General features: G+C 36.1%; 1 protein-coding gene across 3 annotated transcripts in view; it reads left to right on the forward strand.

Annotated features, from left to right (window-relative positions):
* The window catches only part of FOLH1 (folate hydrolase 1), a 65,634-nt gene that overhangs the window by 37,927 nt on the left and 6,744 nt on the right, over positions 1-20,963 (forward strand). For 2 of the 3 annotated variants that reach the window (XM_077867385.1, XM_077867386.1), the window contains 7 exons: positions 1,070-1,152; positions 6,669-6,732; positions 10,778-10,845; positions 13,316-13,407; positions 14,985-15,075; positions 19,869-20,133; positions 20,414-20,495. In XM_077867385.1, the coding sequence (XP_077723511.1) occupies positions 1,070-1,152; positions 6,669-6,732; positions 10,778-10,845; positions 13,316-13,407; positions 14,985-15,075; positions 19,869-20,133; positions 20,414-20,495 (745 nt within the window). The remainder of the gene's footprint in view (positions 1-1,069; positions 1,153-6,668; positions 6,733-10,777; positions 10,846-13,315; positions 13,408-14,984; positions 15,076-19,868; positions 20,134-20,413; positions 20,496-20,963) is intronic. The other variant, XR_013362384.1, reaches the window with a different exon arrangement.

Here is a 20,963-nt window from a genome sequence, read left to right on the forward strand (position 1 = left end):
CCACAGCTCTCTTATATTTTAAGAACACAGAATTATGAAGACTTGAGTCTACATAGCTCATGAATTCGCTAGTGTTTAATATTAGTCCAAAAACTGTCACGATTTTGTAATAAGACTCCCTCTGATGGGTACAAAACATCACAGTGACAATGATAGCATGCCAAAAGAATGCAGTGATAAGGAATAACAGCTTATAGGAAGTTTGAATAATACCATGAACAAACTTGGCAAAAATAAAATACTGGACTCAGCTGTAGGGATAAACATTTTTACTGAGCACAAATGAGCTATTTACTGAAATAATGACAAGTTTTTGGAGCACATACGAAGTGCTGCATTTGTAAACATGACTCCATGCAATCTTCCCAAAAATCAGTAGTATTTTCATCTTTACTTTGCTACTCCTGGCATACAGATGAAGGAAAGATCACTTCCTCTTGGTCATACTGCTAGTAAGTGAAAGAACTGGGAATTTCAATTTGATCTTTCTTTAACTCCAAGATCAGTGTTTATAACTCACAGCCATATCATCTCCTTGTTGAATGATGCTGAATTATTGTAGCAGCCACAGATATTGGTACTGCTAACTGAGCTTCTGTTGATGAATTCTGTCAGAGAATGGAGTGAAATCACACAACCAGCTGACATTGAACAATTGTTTGTGCAATGCCAGAACGTGGAAGAGCTGTAAGGAATTTTCTCTCAGTCCTATCTGCTCTCAGAACACAGAACACATCTAGCACTTTCTTCTTTCACTCCGGACAGCTGCTGAGCCCAGATGGGTGCCTGTGTGTATCCAATCATTATACACCAATTAGAATATTATGACCTCACAGAATTTTTGCAATGTCTACATTTTCCCCCTTTTCAGTGCAAATGTGCTCCTTTGTATTGACCGATCAGCTTTAAAATCTCATGAAAGGAAATTATATAAGTAAAAATGCTCACCACAGTTCACCTTTCCTAAACAACCAGTGAAGTTTTAGTGTTGTTTTTCTGTTGAGTTTTACAATGTCTTAGATATATTATACATTTTTCCAGCATTTATGTGTATACACATATATTTTAGGATGGAGACCTAGAAGAACAATTTTGTTTGCAAGCTGGGATGCAGAAGAATTTGGGCTTCTTGGTTCTACTGAGTGGGCAGAGGTTAGTTGATAATTTGCTACAATATAAATTTTCATAATAACAAGGCAGTTAGGACTTAATTCTCAAGGATGTAAAAATAACAAGTGATTTCAGAGAGAACATATTCAGACTTTTTTTTTCCAAAATCTGAAACAACACCCGTTGTTCAAAAATGACAATCTCTTTGTATTAGAGAACTGTTTTGTTCGAACCTTTGAAGCCACTTAATGTCTAATGTCAATTGTCAAAATAATTTATCTTCACTTTCTGGGAGTGTGATAGTAAATAAGTAATTTCACTAGAAACCGAACATCAAAATTAAATAACACGTTTCTATTGCCCTTTCCAAATTAGCTCCAAAGCTAAACACATTAAAATACCCCCTTGAGCCTTTATAGTAAGGTATACCTTTCACATTTATGTTTCCTCTATGATTGACTCTAAATTAGATCGTGGTAAAAATGAGGAAGAAAGTCTCACTGCATAATATTTGATAGGCCCCTTTAAAAGTAATTTTACCTCTACACAGAAGACATGATACACAAATCAAATGGTAACCACAAATCAGAAACCAGTAGTAGACATGCAAAAAATAAAGAGAAAGGAATCTAAGTATGTCACTAGAGAAAGCCAACTAACCATGAAAGAAGAGAGCCAAGGAAGAAAAGAACAGAGGAACAACAAAAACAACCACGAGACAAGTGACAAAATGGCAATAAGTACACATTTGTTAATAATCACTTGGAATGTAAGTGGACTAAGTCTTCCAATCAAAAGACAAAGAGTGATGGAGTGGACAAAAAAACAAGACCCATCTACATGCTGCCTACAGGAGACTCATTTTAGACTTAGAGACCCATGCAGACTGAAAGTGAGGGTATGAAGAAGCACTTATGCAAATGAATATGAAAAGAAACCTGGTGTAGCAATACTTATATTGGACAAAGCAAACTTTAAAACAAAGACTGTAACAAGAGGCAAAGAAGGACACTGCATAATCATAAAAGAAATAATCCAACAAGAAGATATAATGATTCTAAATATATGAAACCAACATGGGAGCACCCAGATATATAAAGCAGTTAATAACAAATATAAAGGAACTGATAGAAATACAATAACTAGTAGGAGACTTTGACACCCCATTTATGTCAATGGCTATATTATCCAAACAGAAGATCGAAAAGGAAATAGTGCCTTTGAATGACACTTTGGACTAGATGGATCTAATAGATATATTCAGAACATTCCATCCTAAAACAGTAGAATACACATTCTTTTCAAGGGTACATGGAACATTCTCCAGAAAAGATCATATATGAGGCCACAAAATAAGCCTCAACAAATTAAAAAAGATTGAAGTCATACCATGCTTCTTTACTGACCACAACACTAGGAAACTAAAAGTCAACCATAAAAAACAAAAACAAAAACAAATGGAAAGACCACAGATACACAGATTAAATAACATAATACTAAACTACTAAACAGTAAATGGGTCAATCAAGAAATGAAAGAAGAAATTGAAAAATACATGGAGACAAATGAAAATGAAAACAATATGGTCCAAAATCTTTGAGATGCAGCAAAAGTAGTCCTAAGAGGGAAGACTATAGCAATACAGGCCTATCTCAAGAAACAAGAAAAATTTCAAATAAACAACTTAACTTTACATCTAAAGAAGCAAGAAAAAAGAACAAACAAAACCCCAAGTTAGTAGAAGGAAGGGAATAATAAAGATTAGAGCATAAATAAACAAAATACAAAATAGAAAAATAATACAACAGATCAATGAAACCAGGAGCTGCTTCTTTGAAAAGATAACAAAATCGATAAAGTTTTAGCTTTATAAAGCTAAAAAGTTTATAAAGCTGATAAAAGTTTAGCTAAACTCATAAAAAAAAGGACTTACATAAAATCAGAAATGAAAGAAAAATAACACCACCACAGAAACACAAAGGATTATAATGAAAAGTTGTATGTGCCAACAAACTGGACAACCTAGAAGAAATGGATACATTCTTAGAAACATGTAATTTACCAAAACTGAATCAGGAAGAAACAGGAAATTTGAATAGACCAATTACCAGCAATGAAATTGAACCAGTAATCAAAAAAATTCCTGACAAACAAAAGTCCAGGACTGGATGGTTTCACAGGTGAGTTCTATAAAAAAGTTAAAGAATTAATACGTATTCTTTTCAAACTAATTAAAAAAAAAAACAGAAGAGGAAAAAAAAATAGAGGAGGAAAGAAAGCTTCCAAATTCATCCCATGATACCAACAGTACCCTGATACCAAGATCAGATAAAGACACGACACAAAAAGAGGACTACAAGCCAATATCTCTGATGAACATAGATGCAAAAATCCTCAACTGAATCCAACATACCTTAAAGAATCATTCACTACAATTAAGTGTGATTTAATCCTTGCGTGGTTCAATATTTGCAAATCAATCGATATGATACATCACATCAGCAAGAGAAAGCATAAAAACCATATAATCTTTTCAATAGATGCAGAAAAAGCTTTTGACAAAGTACTATGTCCATTCATGATGAAAACCTTCAACAACGTAGCTTTAGAGGGAACATACCTCCACATAATAAAGGCCATATATGAAAACCCACAGCTGACATCATATGCTATAGAGAAAATCTGAGAGCTTTTCCCCTTAAGGTCAGGACAAGACAGGGATGTCCACTTTCACCACTTTTATTCAACATAGTACTGGAAGTCCTAGCCACAGCAATCAGCCAAAAGAAAGGAATAAAAGGCATCCAAATCGGTAAGGAAGAAGCAAAGCTTTCCCTATTTGCAGATGGCATGATACTATATATATAGGAAACCCTAAATTCCACCAAAAACTACTAGAACTTATAAGTTGCGGGATACACAATCAGTAAGGTTGTGGGATACAAAATCAGTATGCAGAAATCTGTTGCATTTCTGTACACTAATAGTGAAGGAGCAGAAAGAGAAATGAACAAAACAATCCCATTTACAATTTTTCCACAGATAACAAAATTCTAGGAATCAACTTAACCATAGAGATGAAAGACTTGTATTCTGGAAACTTTAAAATATTGATTAAAAAAATTGAAGATGATGCAAACAAATGGAAAGACATTCTATGCTCATGGATTCAGAGAGAAAATATTGTTAAAATGTCCATACTACCCAAAGCAATCTATAGAGTTAATGCAAATCCTACCCAAATATCAACAGCATTTTTCATAGAACTAAAACAAACAATCCTAAAATTTGTGTGGGACCTCAAAAGGCCCCAGATAGCCAAAACAATTAAAAAGAAAAACAAAGCTGGAGGTATCAGGGCCTAAATGTGAGACCTGAAATCATAAAAATCCTAAAAGAGAGCATAGGCAGTACTTTCTCTGACTTTGCCATAGCAGCATTTCTCTAGATATACCTTCTGAGGCAAGGGAAACAGAAGCAAAAATATTGAGATTACATCAAAATAAAAACCTTCTGAACAACAAAGGAAACAAAGAACAGTACTGAAAGCGTACTGAGTGGGAGAAGATATTTGCAAATGACTTATCTGATGAAGGGTTAGTATCCAAAATATATAAAGAATTGATACAACTCAACACAAAAAATAATCTGTTTAAAAAATGACCAGAAGACATGAACAGACATTTCCCCAAGAAGGTATATGGATGACCAATGGACACATGAAAAAATGCTCAACATCACCCATCATCAGGGAAATGGAAATCAGAACCACAATGAGGTATCACCTCACACCTGTCAGAATGGCTAAAATAAAAAACAAGAGTGTTGGCGATATGTGGAAAAAAGGAACCTTTCTGCTATTGGTGGGAATGCAAACTGCTGCAGCCACTGTGGAAGACAGTATGAAAATACCTCAAAAAATTAAAAATAGAATTACTACATGATCCAGTCATTGCACTACTGGGCAGTTACTGAAAAAATATGAAAAATATTAATTCCAAAAGATATATTCTCCTCTATGTTTATAGCAGCATTATTTACAATAGCCAAATTATGGAAGCAGCCTGAGTGTCCATCAGTAGATGAATGGATAAAAAAGATGTGACTATGTGATATATATATATATATATATATATATATATATATATTTCAACCATAATCTTGCCATTTGCAACAACGTGGATAGATCTAGAGAGTATAATGCTAAGCGAAATAAGTCGGTCAGAGAATGACAAATACCCATATAATTTCACTTGTGTGTAGAATTTAAGAAACAACCAAAGGGGGAAGAAAGAGGCAAACCAAGAAATAGGCTGTTAACTATAGAGAACAAACAATGGTCACTAGAGGGCAGGTGGGTGGGGGATGAGTGAAATAGGTGAAGAGGATTAAGAGTACGCTTATCATGATGAGTATTTAGGTAATGTATAGAATTGTTGAATCACTATATTATACACCTGAAACTAATATAACACTCTGTTAGCTATACTGGATTTAAAATTTATAGTGCATATATTTAAACTTGCATATATTGGCTTTGTGGAACAGAAGCATTAGCTATAAATGTATGCAAAGTTAATGTTTATCTCATTAACTTCCAATCATGCTGTAAAACTTATTTGGCTTCTATTGCATACTCCAGGAAGTATAAGAAGCTGTGTAAACTTCAATTTTCTTTGGTGGGTGGTGGGTGGTGGTGGGGTGGGTCGGTAAGGTAATGTTCCTGAAGATAGGAAAGATTTATGGTGGCATCAGAAAGAGCCTAAATATTTTGAGATTTGTCTCTTTCAAATTATTTTAACCACTGAGAGTTGCAGGTTTTTTCCACTTTCTTTCTTACTGTCAGGACACTTAGGAAATTACATGTTTTGGAGATTCAAAATCCACTTGATAGCTCAAAAAAAACTGGCTACACTTTTTGTATTTTAAAATTGTGCAATGATCAGCCATGACCAGTAGGTGGTGCCATCCTATAGAAGAACTTCATGCTTCACATATTTTTAACCCATAAATTTGAAATTGTTCATTCCCTGAGAATCAGGCAAGATTCTCTGCTTAAATAAAGAGATGCTCATGGGTGGGGGGAGCACCTGGGTAGCTCAGTTGGTTAAATGTACCACTCTTGAGCTCAGCTTCAGGTCTTTAGCATGAGTTCATGAGTTCAAGCCCCATGTTGGGCTTCATTGGGCTTGGAGCCTACTTAAGAGAGAGATATTCATAGGAAGATTTCCACTAAAAGGGTTTCTTTCTTAGGTCATTCATGTTTGCTAAGAGAATTTCTTAAAGGATAAACCATGGCATGGCTAAGGAATCAATTCCTTTTCTATTTACCATATTAAGAATATGGGCAGAGTCATCTTAAATTTTAGTCTTAAAATATTATTATTATTTCATAGAATAATATTTATTGAAATTCTTTCAAACAAGCTCTGTTCTGAGAATCTTATATATCGATTTTGTGGTCAGCTTAATTCAGAAATCTGCACACAGCAAATGTACATTGTTTTAGGGGAAGGTTATGGTATATGTTTATGATTTTCTTTCTTTTTTTATTATAGGAGAATTCCAGAGTCCTTCAAGAGCGTGGTGTGGCCTATATTAATGCTGATTCTTCTATAGAAGGTAAATAATATCGGTCTCATGGGAAAATATGTGATCATGTTAGTAGCAGCCCCTTAATTCATAAAGAATGCACTAGCAAGGGAGGCAAATCCTCAGCTACTGTGGGTCTGGCTGCTGCCCTTGCCTTCCAGTGGCTGTGAGCCTGAGTGCAAATTTGGGAAAGTAGCTGTCTTGGATTTACTTTGTCTGGCAGATTACCTTGTCTGTGCTAGGGATCATAAATACCTGTTAAATGGATAAGGAAATCCTAGAACTAAAGATGTCTAGTTAAATGAATAAGTGAATCACAGAACTAAAGATTTCTATGGTTTTAGAATAGGGTAGCAAAAAAGTATAGTTTAAATATAATCCTGGTTTCATCACACCATGCATATCATATGCATATTGATTTTGGAAAAAATACTGATGTCCATGTGTTTCTTTTCCTTAAGTCTTTTTCCCAAATTCAATGAATAGTTACTGAACACTTCTCTATGCAGCGTACTTTCCAGTATTTCAAAGGAATCAGGATGGGGGCATCTGAGTGGCTCAGTCGATTAAGCATTTGCCTTCAGTTCAGGTCATGATCCCAGGGTCCCTGCTAGCAGGGAGCCTACTTCTCCCTCAACCTCCCTCTCCCACATGTGTTCTCTCTCTCTCTGTCAAATAAATAAATAAAATATTAAAAAAAAAACAAAAAAAAACAAAGGAATTAGAGGTTAGGGTCTTGCACTCAGGAGTTTGTGGCTCAGTCCCAGTGATAAATCAGCGTAGGATTCTAATAATATGCGAGGACTGTGAAAGGCTATAATCAGACTGGTCTGGGAGTTCAAAGGAGAGAATAGTAGGAAGTTTGGGAAAGACTTGAGAAATGTTATAGACACTTGAGACTGGCCTTTAACAATGGATTTGCTTTTGATAAGCAGAGATTTGAACAAAAGGACATCATGTTTGCAAGATCAAGCAGTCCATTGTCCTACTGTCTGCACCCACTTGTCTTTCTGTTCTCAATCGTGTGCAATTCCCTGCCAGGGCAGCTGCTGTTCTCGGTCTTCAGATGGGTGTTCAACACACATGCTACCTGTTTAATTCTTATCCTGACAGCCTTCCCTGAAATGTTACTATTCTTGGGAAGCCCTGTCTGTAGCACCCCTCACCACCACGACTAAACAACTATTTGCTTCACACACTATGTCTGTTACTAGGCTGTATTCTTCAGCCGGGAGCAGGATCTTCATAACTGGTGGCTTCCTAATGGCTTGTTAAAGAAACAGGGGTTGCACAAATGCAGCAAATGAATGAGTCCATGAACACAGGGTGGACCTTTAGAATCTTCCTGTTAGCATATTCATAAACTTTCTGTATCAGCAATAATTGAGGCCTTGCATTTTGATGGAGGCATGTTGGTGTGTACATTTCTTCTTCGACCACACGTCTCAGTTACATTGTCCCTGAAGGTAGCTCACACAGTGTGTTTCAACCTTCCTGCCCTACGTCCTCTTCTTACATTCATGATGAAGGGCCTGTCCTTCCTCATGGCATTGCCGCTTCCTAGTTGTGTGACCTCAGGTTGTCACTTACTTCCCTCCTGTGTCTCAGTTTTCTCGCCTCTATGTAGAGTTACCAAGAGCACATGTATCTCTAAACCTCTTTTTGGGCAAAAGAAGTTAATATTTGCAAAACTCCCAAACTTGTGTCTTGCACAGAGTAAAAGTTCAAAACTACTAGCTTTGAACTATTACCCTTACTTAGAAACACATAAAAGGATGAAACACCTTTGCTACACAGAGTAAATACTTAACCATGTATTTTTCAAAAGTAGAATAATGTTGTCTTTATAGCTAGTGTTGTTTGTAAGATTTGACTTTTAATATATGTTTTTAAATCATTGGAATTTGCTGATTATGTCACTCCCTGCCTTAAAATGCTGCTTTGTTTCTTCATCATTTTCAGGATCAAGAGCACCTGACCCTATGTTATTCGATAGCTAGGACACCCCTTACCTTACTTTGTTTTATATTTAAAATTTTGTTAAATATTCATCTTCAAAATAACACAATAAGTTGTATATTGCCTTTCTCATGCTAAAGGCAAAATTTATAAAACAAGCAAAAACCTTCACTAATGTAACTCTCAAACTCCGCTTTCTCTAAAAAGGCACTACTGCCCTCGGTTTGGAATGTCTCCATCACACTGACATTTATATAAAGAATTTAGCTCACACAGACAATCAATGGTGTTGAAGGCACTATCTTAAATGCTTCACGTGTAAAAATTTATTTAATACAGTAATCCTGTGAAGGAGGTACTTTATCATCTCCCTTGTGTAGAAGAGGAAACTGCCAACTCAGAGAGATTAAGTAACTTTCCCGAGGTCACACAGCTAGCAAAGGATTGAGCTGAGACTCAAATCTAGTTTTATCCTTTATCCTTCTAACCACAGTATTCTGTTGCCTCTCACTACCTTATACGAGTTTTCATTACATATTACATGCTATGTGGTTCTGCATCTCCCCTTTTCCATTCAACAGCGTATTACAGAAAACTTTCCATGTCAGTATATATATAGATCTATTTCACTTGAAAATAAAACTTTTACAGTGTTCAGCAGAGCAATTTAGGTCTCAAATTTCCAGCTGATCGTCATATTGCTTCAATTTGTTGCAGTAAGTATCTTTTGTGTTGCCTGCCTTGCCTTTTCTATACAAGTGGAGACCTACAATACCATTGTTTGGTCATGGTACATGTGCATTACCCCGTAATACATGCAGCCAGACTACCCCTCTGACTCTCTGGTTTGTACTCCTAGCTCTTTATCTGTTTTAAAAACTGCAGTGGCTAAATTTGTGCATATTTATTCTTCCAGTTGAATTTTAGAACCAGCCTGTCAAATTCCATGAACAGTTCTGCTGGGGTGTTTTACTTATTTTTAAAGCCTCAACTTTTCTGTTCTCAGACATGGATCTTAAACTTTGAGATAAGAGTTGCTGGCAATTCTTTGGGTACATAATGTACTTTCATATTTCTGGGCATTTGTACAAGCTATTCCTTGATGAAGTTGTCTTGACTTCCCCTTCCCCAGGTCCCTATCGTGTTGCAGCCCCTTCTCCCTGTGCTCCTACAACTTCCTGAGGGCAGCTCTCCTGGCTCATGCCGCATGACTCTCAAACTCATTAGACAGAATTCCTGACGAATGGGAATACCATCTCTGCTCTCTATTCAGACTAGCTGGACAGCATCTGCCTTGTAAATGCATTTTTAAAAAGATTTTATTTTATGTGAGAGAGAGCTTGCACACAGGCAGGGAGAGGGGCAGTGGGGGAGAGAGAAAGAGAGCATCTCATGCCAACTCCAAACTGAACATGGAGCCCAGTGTGGGGCTTGATTCTAGGACCCTGAGATCATGAACTGAGCCAAAATCAAGAGTCAGAGACTTAACTGACTGAGCCACCCAGTTGCTCCCACAAATGCATTTTTACAACAAATATTTATTGGGTAAATGCTAACGGTCAGGACTGTGTTAAGCCCTGGAGATAGGGCAGCAAATAAAAGAGAACATCTGTTCCCATGGAACTTCTAGTCTGGTAGGAGGATGGAAAACAAAGCAAATATTTAACATGTTTGGTAGATAACCAATGACAAAAGAGAGTGGCTAGGATAAAGTGAAGATTGGGTGCTCTTCTAGGTAGGGTGTTCGGGGAAACCTCTCAGAATACATGACATTTGACTAGAAGAGTTTTAAGTCATGCAGATATAATGCAGAACTACTGTTCCAGGATGAGGGAACTGTAGGTGCAAAGCCTCTGAGCAGAAAACAGAAAACTTTTCTGAGCAGGAGGAGTCTGCTTGGGCAGAGTGAGAGGTGAAGATTTGGAGTGGTGATGGGTTGTTTCTTTCATGGAACTGGGGACCATGGTGAGCATATACCTTTTATTGAGTAATGAGTTGGAGAGCTTTGACTGAACTTGAAATTTAAAGGGATCCTTCTGGATAAAGAATTAGCATTCATCTTTAATGAAAGAGTAAAGTAAATAAAATAAAAAGCCGTTCCCTCTTTATCTTTTAGGAAACTATACTTTGAGAGTCGATTGCACCCCACTGATGTACAGCTTGGTATACAACCTAACAAAGGAGGTAAAAATAATCACATATAATTTTAGAAAATTTGAGTTCTACAAATGATGTAGTACCACTGACGTACCATTATTGAGGTACCTTTATCATGTTAAGCATGCATTGTTCTATAACTTGTCCTTTTATCATATGGCAATTATTCCATCTAATAGATGCCAGAGACCATTACATCTAATAAACTGTTTACACATATGACCTCATTTCTCCCAACTATACTGGAGCAGCCTTGGGATAACATTGTATTTACTATCCCCACTGGAAATCAAGAAAACTGAGATCAAAAAGCATTAGCCACCTGAATCACACAACTCGTGCGGTAGCCAAACCAGGACTTGGTCCTGTGGTTTAACTCCTTAATTTTAAAACTGGTTTATCCTCCTTCATATAATGATACCGGTTAGCCCAGGATGCAGGAAGAGTTCGTTTCTAAGTGATTGAGGAGTTTGTGTAACACCACCAACTGCTGACTCCAGGGTCAAACTGATTTGGGGCAGAGACTAGGTGAGACCATGTACCCCCCTTCCTGACTTCCGGCCTTGAGCTGTAATCCACTGAGCCCCACTAAAATGGGCTGACCACTGAAGTCTCTTAATAATTCTGACAACAGCACAAAATCTTGAACCTTCTGGAGAGAGAGTGTCTGAATTCCTTCAGGACTGACAGGCAACTCATTACTTCTCTTGTCCTGCCCCCTGGGCCTAATGTTCATCATAATGAAGAAGTTGCATGGCAGATTTTTGTTGTTACTGCTAATTACCTTATTTGAACTGGAAAGGGGGAAAAAAAAAAAGACTTGCCTATTTGACAGAATTACCAATTGAAGTATAATTACCAAGAAAAATACAATTATTTACCTTCAGATAGGGATTTTCAGTAAGATCAGTTGTCACTAACCTTTGGTTTCAAAAGCATGGAATGTAATCTTATAATTTAGTTTCTTCTCTAGGAATAGAAAAAAATTAATTTGAAAAAAATCTATTCATGTCCTTACTGAAGAGCTGCATCATTTGCCTGCAGTCTTAACAATTTCCATGAAATGTCTAAAAATTTAAGTTATCTGAAACAGGGAATTTAAGAGAGTTTTCACCATTCATGTAATTTAAGGTAAAGGCTAAAGAAGCTTGGCAGTTTTATTTGTTTACTGGATGGTTTGGTGGCACCCAGGGGCAATTGCAAAAACACAGCGCTCTAGGTCAGTTTTGAAATTATGTGATGCTTGACAGTTTTGGGGGTTTGCTTTATTCTGTCTTGTTTGTTTGGGGAGAATGATTCGTAGCATTTTACATTTTAGTGAAAAACTGAGAATTTAGTGATATATTTCTACACTATTCTAAATTTGCATTTCTTAGGATAAATGGAGCAAGCAGTACTGTCCCTTATATCAAAATTTTGTATAAACCTATAAGCTTGACTGAAATTATTTTGTTGCTTATTTATTCATATTTTGCAAATTAGGATGTTAATAATGTAATTTCTATGAACATAATTTCTGATTCTTTCCTCATGCTTATGCAAATTTATTTGTATTCCCATAGACCTTTGCATATACCTGTAGTACAGCCCCCAGTACATTGAATTCCACATTTTTACTTGGAGTTTGCCTTAGCAGAGTTTGTAATGTGTCTTGTTGTATCCCTGGCATTTACAAAAAGTTTTAAACTGCATAAATACTCTATAATTTTTTTTAATTTCTATAAAAATTCAAAAATTTGTTGAAAAATAGAACATAGGACTTTCATTAAATTTAAAATAAAAACATTGGATACCATATAATGTATAATAAATAACTTGTGAATAGTGATGAACATTAATTAAACTTTAGTTTGCTAAATGTTTTAAGCATAACATCTAATGAGCTAGATTTCAAGAATAGGTCTAGAACTCAATAATAGGTCATATCTTTTCCCCTTACTTTTCTCATCTATAAAACCAGAAATGTATTTAAATCCTAGTATTAACACAATTACAATAAATACTCAATTAAATAAAATATTAATGCATTTGTCTTTATTATGTAATATTTAATGACTTTAGCAATCTTACTGGCAAGAAGCAATATTAAAAGAAATACCACACTTAATGATCTTGCTTCCTCTCATTTTCCTTTTTATAAGAGGCGGGAAATATGTCTCTTTGAAAGAAGCTGGCATCAATTCAGAAAAAAATAGAAAAAAGACATCTCACAATATGACCATTCATTTGAATATGGCAGCTTGGTAATATTATGGCCTTCTTTTCCATACACTTAATGTATTTTTTATAATAGTCACCCTTATATATAATTGTATGAGCATTTTCCTTTATTATCAGAAACTCATTACTGTAATTCTTAGTGACTGCTAATGTGTGAATTGTATCACTTGTTTTGCTGAATATAGTTTAGCTATTCTTTCCCTGGTTAATGGACATTTAAATTTTAAAATATCTGATTTATAAGTATTCTCTTTTTTTCCCCTTTTAATTTGTGCAGCTCCAAAGCCCCGATGAAGGCTTTGAAGGCAAATCTCTTTATGAGAGTTGGAATGAAAAAAGTCCTTCACCAGAGTTCAGTGGCATGCCCAGGTAAACAAACAAGACTCTCTACTAGATATACTATGGGATTGGGTTGAAAATAAAAGTGTATTTTCTTTCAATGGTAGAGGGAAGGCAATGCTTTGGTTCCAAAGTATTGCTATGTGTTTGGAAGTTAAATTTGTAGGCCATCAAAAAATGGTTCTTTTTTGAGTGGGCATTATATATACATGTGGTTCATAAGTCAAAAGTTATAGGTGACAAGTAGTTCCCCTCACATTTCTGTCCACTAGTTACTTGATACATTTTCTTTTTTCTGAATATCATACAGTTAAAAAATATTTTGGTTACTCTAAGAAAAATATAGACTCATTTCAGTATTGGTCATGTCCTTCATAAGCGAGGTTCAAGGAATAAATATCTCAGAGATACAGATAGATTATAGATGAGATTATGGCTATTAAGAGTATGAATAATTAAAAATTCTTAAGGTATGATTTACATCTGAATTATCTAAAAATATCTGCTTCTTTTAACTTTATCATGAACAACAAATACAGATGATTAAATTAATGAGGGGAAATATTTTCCAACTTAATGACTCTTTTTATAAAAAGTAACTTATGCAAGTATGATATCATGATTTATAATAAGAAGTATATATTCAATCTTTGGCCCCTTTTGTGGCACAGAAACCTCCTAAAATCTTTAGAGTTTCCTAAGTGATGAAAGAGACATGGATGTCTCTTGTTATATTAACAGGTACCTTTGGACCCCACCTCAGGATGGGGGCTGAGGGCCCAGAGAACCAATCATATAACTAGAAGGGTAGGACATATGCAGAGGTTGAATTAGTCTGAAGTGGCCAATGATTTAATCAATCATGCCTTTGTAATGAAGCCTCCATACCAACCTAGAAAGACAGGGTGCAGAGAGCTTCCATGTTGGTGGATATGCGGCACTTAGAGCAGAGTGGCACACCTGAGTGGGGCGTGGAAAACTCTGCAGCCTTTCCTCACACCTTGCTATCTGTACCTCCTTCATCTGGCTGTTATGTATGAGTTATATCCTTTTATAATCTAGTAAGTAAAATGTTTCTCTGGGTTCTGGGAACAGATCTAGCAAATTAATCAAACCCAAGGAAAGGAACTTGGGAATCTCCAATCTGTAGCCTGTTTGTCAAAACCACAGATAACAACCTGGGTTTGTGATTGGCTTCTGAAATCCGTGGAGGGACAGTCTTGTGGCACCAAGCCCTTCCTTCACCTGTGAATCTGCTACTGTCTTCAGGTTCAGAATTGAGTTGAATTGGAGGACACCCAGCTGGTGTCCCAGAGAATTGCTTGTCCCTGGTATGTGGAAACACCACACATCCCCTTCCACATGTTAGAATTGGGTCTAGGAACTGAAAAGAACAATGGTTACTACTACCCACAAGTCTTATGGAAGTAGATACTCTGTGTTCAGAATTGATAGACCTCTCCATTATTTCTAGTTATTGTTGCTAGTCTAAGGTGATTTTTATAAACTAAAATTTATCTATAAGAGCAAGAGTGGAGTTTAATTAATATTTAATTTGTACTAACTGAAGAAGCTACTAAAATATTCTTGTATTTTATCCCTAAAAGAATTAGTAAGTTGGGATCTGGTAACGATTTTGAGGTGTTCTTCCAAAGACTTGGCATTTCTTCAGGCAGAGCACGATACACTAAAAATTGGGTAAGTCTGTCAGTAAGTTTTTCAAGATTACTTATGAATATATTTTAGCTATACAAATAATTCTGGATTTAAAAAAAAAGGTGACTTAAGCACTAAAGAAGTTGAGGAATTTAAAGCAAAAGTGGTTGAGGTGGTGGTACTACTACTTGGGCTGGTGCCTGCATCTGGTATCCTGAGCCTTATGACTTGAACTTTCACGTGCTCCCTTAAATATATCTTCTGTTTCGTTAGGTGGCATTGCTTTCACCCACTTACTTACACTAGAAATGTAGAAATTGTCTTTGACTCCTCCCTACTTGTTATCATTCCAAATTAATTAGTGTCCAGACCAGCAAATATTTGGATTTTTATCTCATTCTGTCTCCACTCATTAAACAGGGAAGTTACGATATGTGGCACAAGGATGAATGAACACGTATATAAGTCATGATTTTTTCCCTACTCTCATGACTCCTGATGATAATGACAATTTTATAGTTTTTATTTTTACCAAAGTAACATAGGAAAATAGTTCATAAAATGTCATGCAGTTCTGTAAAGGTGTATAATGAAAAACAGTGGTCCCTTATTCCTCGTGCATGCTCCTGTCACCTCTGATTCTGTTCAACAGATTAAAATGTTTTCAGCTTTTTCATTGGTTTCTTCTGATATTGCACTGCATGCTTATGCATAATATGTTCATGCTGCTATTTATTTGTTTTTCAGTTTGATGTATTATCCACTTACTTGTCATTAGGGAATATAGGCATTTAGCTCTTTTATATTACTTTTTCTCCCAACTCCTGAATATGTTCCCTCGTTGCTTTTTCTCAGTATGTAGTTGTACTATACTTATTGATTAGAATATCTTTTTTTCCCCCTGCATGTATTCATAACTAGTTCACCACAAATTTTTAGTAATATTCAAACATAGGGAGCCTGGGCGGCTCAGTCGGCTAAGTATCTGCCTTCCATTTAGGTCATGATCTCAGGGTCCTGGAATTGAACCTTGCATTGGGCTCCCTGCTCAGTGGGGAGTCTGCTTCTCTCTCTGCCTGCTGCTCCCCCTGCCTGTGCTCTCTTTCTCTTTCAGTCAAATAAGTAAATAAAATCTTCAAAAACAAAGCAAACAAACATATCAGGTGATATGGCAGATTTCTTTCCCCCTTGGACTCTTCTCCTGCTCATCCGGATCCTCTGGTGGTTCTCTTTTCCTGTGGCACAGCTCTTGGCTGTGAAATTTTCTTGCACTGAGAAGTCTGAGAGTACCTTTATTTCTTACCTGTTTTGCATCTTGTCTTCCCTGGATTTTGTATCCTCCCCTTTCTTGTTTACTTTACTGTTTTTGGAGCACATCCTTCAGGAGCTTCTTGGAAAGGCCATACAAAAGGGAAAGCCTTTGCTTGTCTGAGATATATTTGTACAACACACAATTCTTTGATTGTTTGCCTGGGCACAAAACTTTTGGTTGAGAGTCTTGTATCCTCACAATTTTGAACTTATCATTCAGTGTCTTCCAGCCTTTAGGATTCCCTTGGCTCTGATTTTTTTTTTAAGTATAATTGATATTCAGTATCTTGTTGATTTCAGGTATGCATCATACATAGTGACTCGGGATTTTTATAAATCACAAACTGATCTCTACAATTTCTAGTTACCATCTATCAAGACACAAAGTTATTACAATATCATTGACTATATTCTCTGTGCTGTACATTACATCTCTATGACTTAGTCATTTTATAACTGAAAGTTTGTACTCTTAATCCCCTTCACCTATTTTGCCTGCCCTCTAATCCCTCCCCTCTCTGATAACTAGCAGCAGTTTATTTTATATATCTGTCTGTTCCTGTTTTATGTTTTATGTGTTCATTTGTTTTGTTTTTTAGAGTCCACATATAAGGAATCAGTGGTATTCATCTTTTTCTGACTTATTTCACTTAGCATAATACCTTCTAGGTCCATCCATGTTGCAAATGGAAGACTTCATTCTTTTTTATGGCTGAGTAATATTCCTCTGTGCGCTCTGTGTGTGTGTGTTTGTATGCATGTGTGTGTGTGTGTGTGTGCATGTATTCATCTATTGATGGACAGTTAGGATTCTTCCATATCTTGACTATTGTAAATAATGATGCAGTGAACATAGGGGTGCATGTATCTCTTTAAATTGATATTTTCGTTGTTTTCAGATAAATACCTAGCAGTGGAACTGTTGGATTGTATGGTATTTATATTTTTAAATTTTTGAGGAATCTCCTTACTGTTTTCCACAGTGGCTGCACTATTTTGCATTTCCACCAACAATGCATGAGGGTTCCTATTCTCCACAACATCACCAACACTTGTTATATTTTGCCTTTTGGAAAATAGCCAATCTGACAAGTGTGAGGTAATATCTCATTGTGATTTTCATTTGCTTTCTCTGATGATGAGTGATGTTGAACATTTTTTTATGTAACTGTTTGCTATCTATGTCTTCTTTGTAAAAATGTTTATTCAGGTCCTCTGCCCAACTTTTTTTCTCTGCCCAGCTTTTAATCAAGTTGTTTGTGTTTTTGCTGCTGAGTTGTGCAAGTTATTTAGATATTTTGGGTAGTAAACCCTTAAAGGATAATTTGAAAACATATTGTGATCAGTAGGTTGCCTTTTCCTTTTGTTGATTGTTTTCTTTGCTGCTTAGAAGATTTTATTTTGATGTAGTGCCGTGTGTATATTTTAGCTTTTGCTGCCTTTGTAGAGGAAACTGGTCCAAAAAACTATTACTAAGACCATGTCAAAGAACTTACTGCCCATGTTTTCTTCTAAGACTTAATGTTTCAGGTCTTCAGTTCAAGTCTTTCTTCCATTTTTAATTTATTTTTTGTGTATGGGGTAAGAAAGTGGTCCACTTTCATTCTTTTGCATATAGCTGTCCAGTTTTCCCAGCACTGTTTATTGAATAGACTGTCTTTTCTCCACTATGTCATTCTTGCTACCTTTGTCATAGATTAAATGACCATGTATGTATGGATTTGTTTTCTGTTTCATTCAGTGATCTACATGTCTGTTTTCACACCAGTAGTACCATGATTTTTTTTGAAGGAAGGTTTTAGTATCTTCCATGTGGTCCTTGGTGTATACGTGTGCCTTGGTTACAACCATTTTTCCTTCCAGTGGGCTGGGCACAGAGTGAGCCCTTTGGTCTGGAAACCCATGTCTTACAGTTGGAGAGAATGCTTTTTCCTTTGATCACTTCTTCCCTCTTTCATCTTTTTTGAACAATTAGTAGTTTAACATCTGGGTTTATTTTCTGATGTATTTTTTTTTTATCTTTTGTTTCTGTGTTTTTTTTTCTATCAGGAATATTTCTCTCAACTCTGTCATTCATTTTTTATTGAGTTATTATTGTTAAGTTTCCCTCCATTCCATGCAGTATCTCCTTACTCTTTTTTTTTAAGATTTTATTTATTTATTTGACAGAGAGCTCAAGCAGTGGGAGCAGCAGAGGGAGAGTGAGAAGCAGGTTTTACACTGAGCAGGGAGCTCAATGCAGAGCTGGATCCCAGGACCCTGGGATGATGACCCAAGCCAAAGGCAGATGCTTAGCTGACTGAACCACCAAAGCATCCCACCTCCTTACTCTTGAGTTGATTTTATTTTAGTTTGTGTGTTTGGTCTGTATCTTTCAAGTCAAAGGCTGTTATCAAATACCTGATCATCTTTGGCAACCTGTCTTATTTAGGAGTGAGTCCATAAATAGCTGACCGAAGCCTTGTATGCAAGGATGGCATTTGTCCAATGGGAAGCCTCAGAGAAGAGTGATCTAGAATGCCTCTTCTAGTTGTTCCATGTGGAGGCAGCAACTGAAAATCTGTAGGTCTTTAGATCTAAAATCTCTAGTTATTCTCCCTACACAGAAAATCTTTAATCTACCATTGGGGTTGGAAGTTAGTCAGGATTAGATGAGGGTGGAGTGAGGGTAGAAGTTAATATTATCTATGTTTTAGTCATGAGAATACTATAGAAAAAAAAAAAAGCTAATACTCTATAGGTTAATAACCACTCAAAGTTATTTGGTAACAAGTTCTAAAGCCCGGATTCAAACTTAGGTGTCTCATTTTAGAATCTCAGCCTCTTTAACACACTGGTATATAAAGTGTTCTTTTATGTCAATAAAAAAATAAACAACTCAATGAAGCAGGCAGAAGGCATAAATCAGCAACTCAAGGTTTGAAAAGTCCTCACCTCTTGTCATTTGTGTAGTTTCTTTGTGTCTTCTTTAAGTCTGAGCATTCTTTCTCTTTGGTAAGATTTTGAATCCACTACTAAACCCCTCACCTCAAGCAGATTCTTCATGCTTCTGCACACTGCTTGTCAGAGAATCATCCATTCATGGGTGATCACTGACAATTTGCAGCATTACCCTATATAATATTGTGTAATGCTCATTTACCATGGCCCCTAACAATTCTCTGTCTTCTTAAATTATTTGTACTGAAATGCAACATCATCTTGTCTTTGTTTCAGAAACGTTTTCACATCTCCTGTATCCTTGAAGGCAGGACTGTTAGGTCTTTCCAGATAATTTTTCACTATAATTTATGTTACATACACATATTTTTAAATTACACACCAGGGGTGTGTTTTAATATTATAATATTAACCCCTTAGTAAGTGGCTTATTGAGGTACTTAAATACTTCCCTTCATTTCATCACTGACCAAAACAGTTATTACTAATATTTACGGTGAATATGGTATGATGCATTTTATTATAAGCTGTCTTACAAGAGATATATGTTTGTGTGTATGTTTTTTCTGTGTTTTTTTTTGTAGGAAACAAGCAAATTCAGGAGTTATCCATTGTATCACAGTGTCTATGAAACATATGAATTGGTGGAAAAGTTTTATGATCCAACTTTTAAGTATCACCTCACCGTGGCCCAAGTCCGAGGAGGGATGGTATTTGAACTAGCCAATTCCATTGTGCTCCCATTTGACTGTCGAGATTATGCCGTAGTTTTAAGAAAGTATGCTGACAAAATCTACAATATTTCAATGAAACATCCACAAGAAATGAAAACATACAGCGTGTCATTTGGTATGCTACACTTCCTCTTTCAAAATTGATTATCTGTGTGTTTCAGTCAACCTCTAATATGTAATGACTTACATTTATCCACTTATTATTTATTGCCAGTCCCTGTGATCAGATACTTGGTTTACATCTATAAATGTATTTTTCATTTCACTGATGCTCATCTTATAATATATAAAATACAAATGCCTTGTAAAATGCAGAAGAGAACAAACAACTTCCTATATTGTTCCCTTTGCATAAGCCATGGGACAGCGTCATTAGGCCCCGATTTCTATTTCAGATTCACTTTTCTCTGCTGTGAAGAATTTTACGGAAATTGCTTCTAAGTTCAATGAGAGACTTGAAGACTTGGACAAAAAGAAGTATGTTCCATATTTTTAAGTTATGCTTATCCCAGATACAATGAAAAAGAGATACTACTTGACTTCTTTATTGCTGAAATATCTTTGGAAAGTCTTTTGCTCCTTTCTGTCTCCCCACCGTCAGGCATCCTGTTCAGGGCCATCATATTTCTCCCAGACCACCTCTTATATTCTGAGTGGCAGCTGTGTGCTGAGAAATGCCAGCGCCTCCTTTACTACAGCTGCCTAGTTACAAAATTCCCACCTTAGCATTGAAAGTCCTCTGCTGAGTGACCCCAGCTTTTTCTAGCCTTGTCTCGTATTCTTTCAGTGTCTCTCCATCAACCTCAACCAAATTCTCCTACTTCCAGAACACACCTTCTTTTCTTCCTCTTCTAATGTCATTACCTCCAGAGTTCATTTCCACTTCCACCTGGTAAAATTCTTTCTCCAGAACAAGTATTGAGAAGCCATTTTTCTTCAAATATT

Source organism: Canis aureus, chromosome 23 (assembly GCF_053574225.1).
Source record: "Canis aureus isolate CA01 chromosome 23, VMU_Caureus_v.1.0, whole genome shotgun sequence".
NCBI lineage: Eukaryota > Metazoa > Chordata > Mammalia > Carnivora > Canidae > Canis > Canis aureus.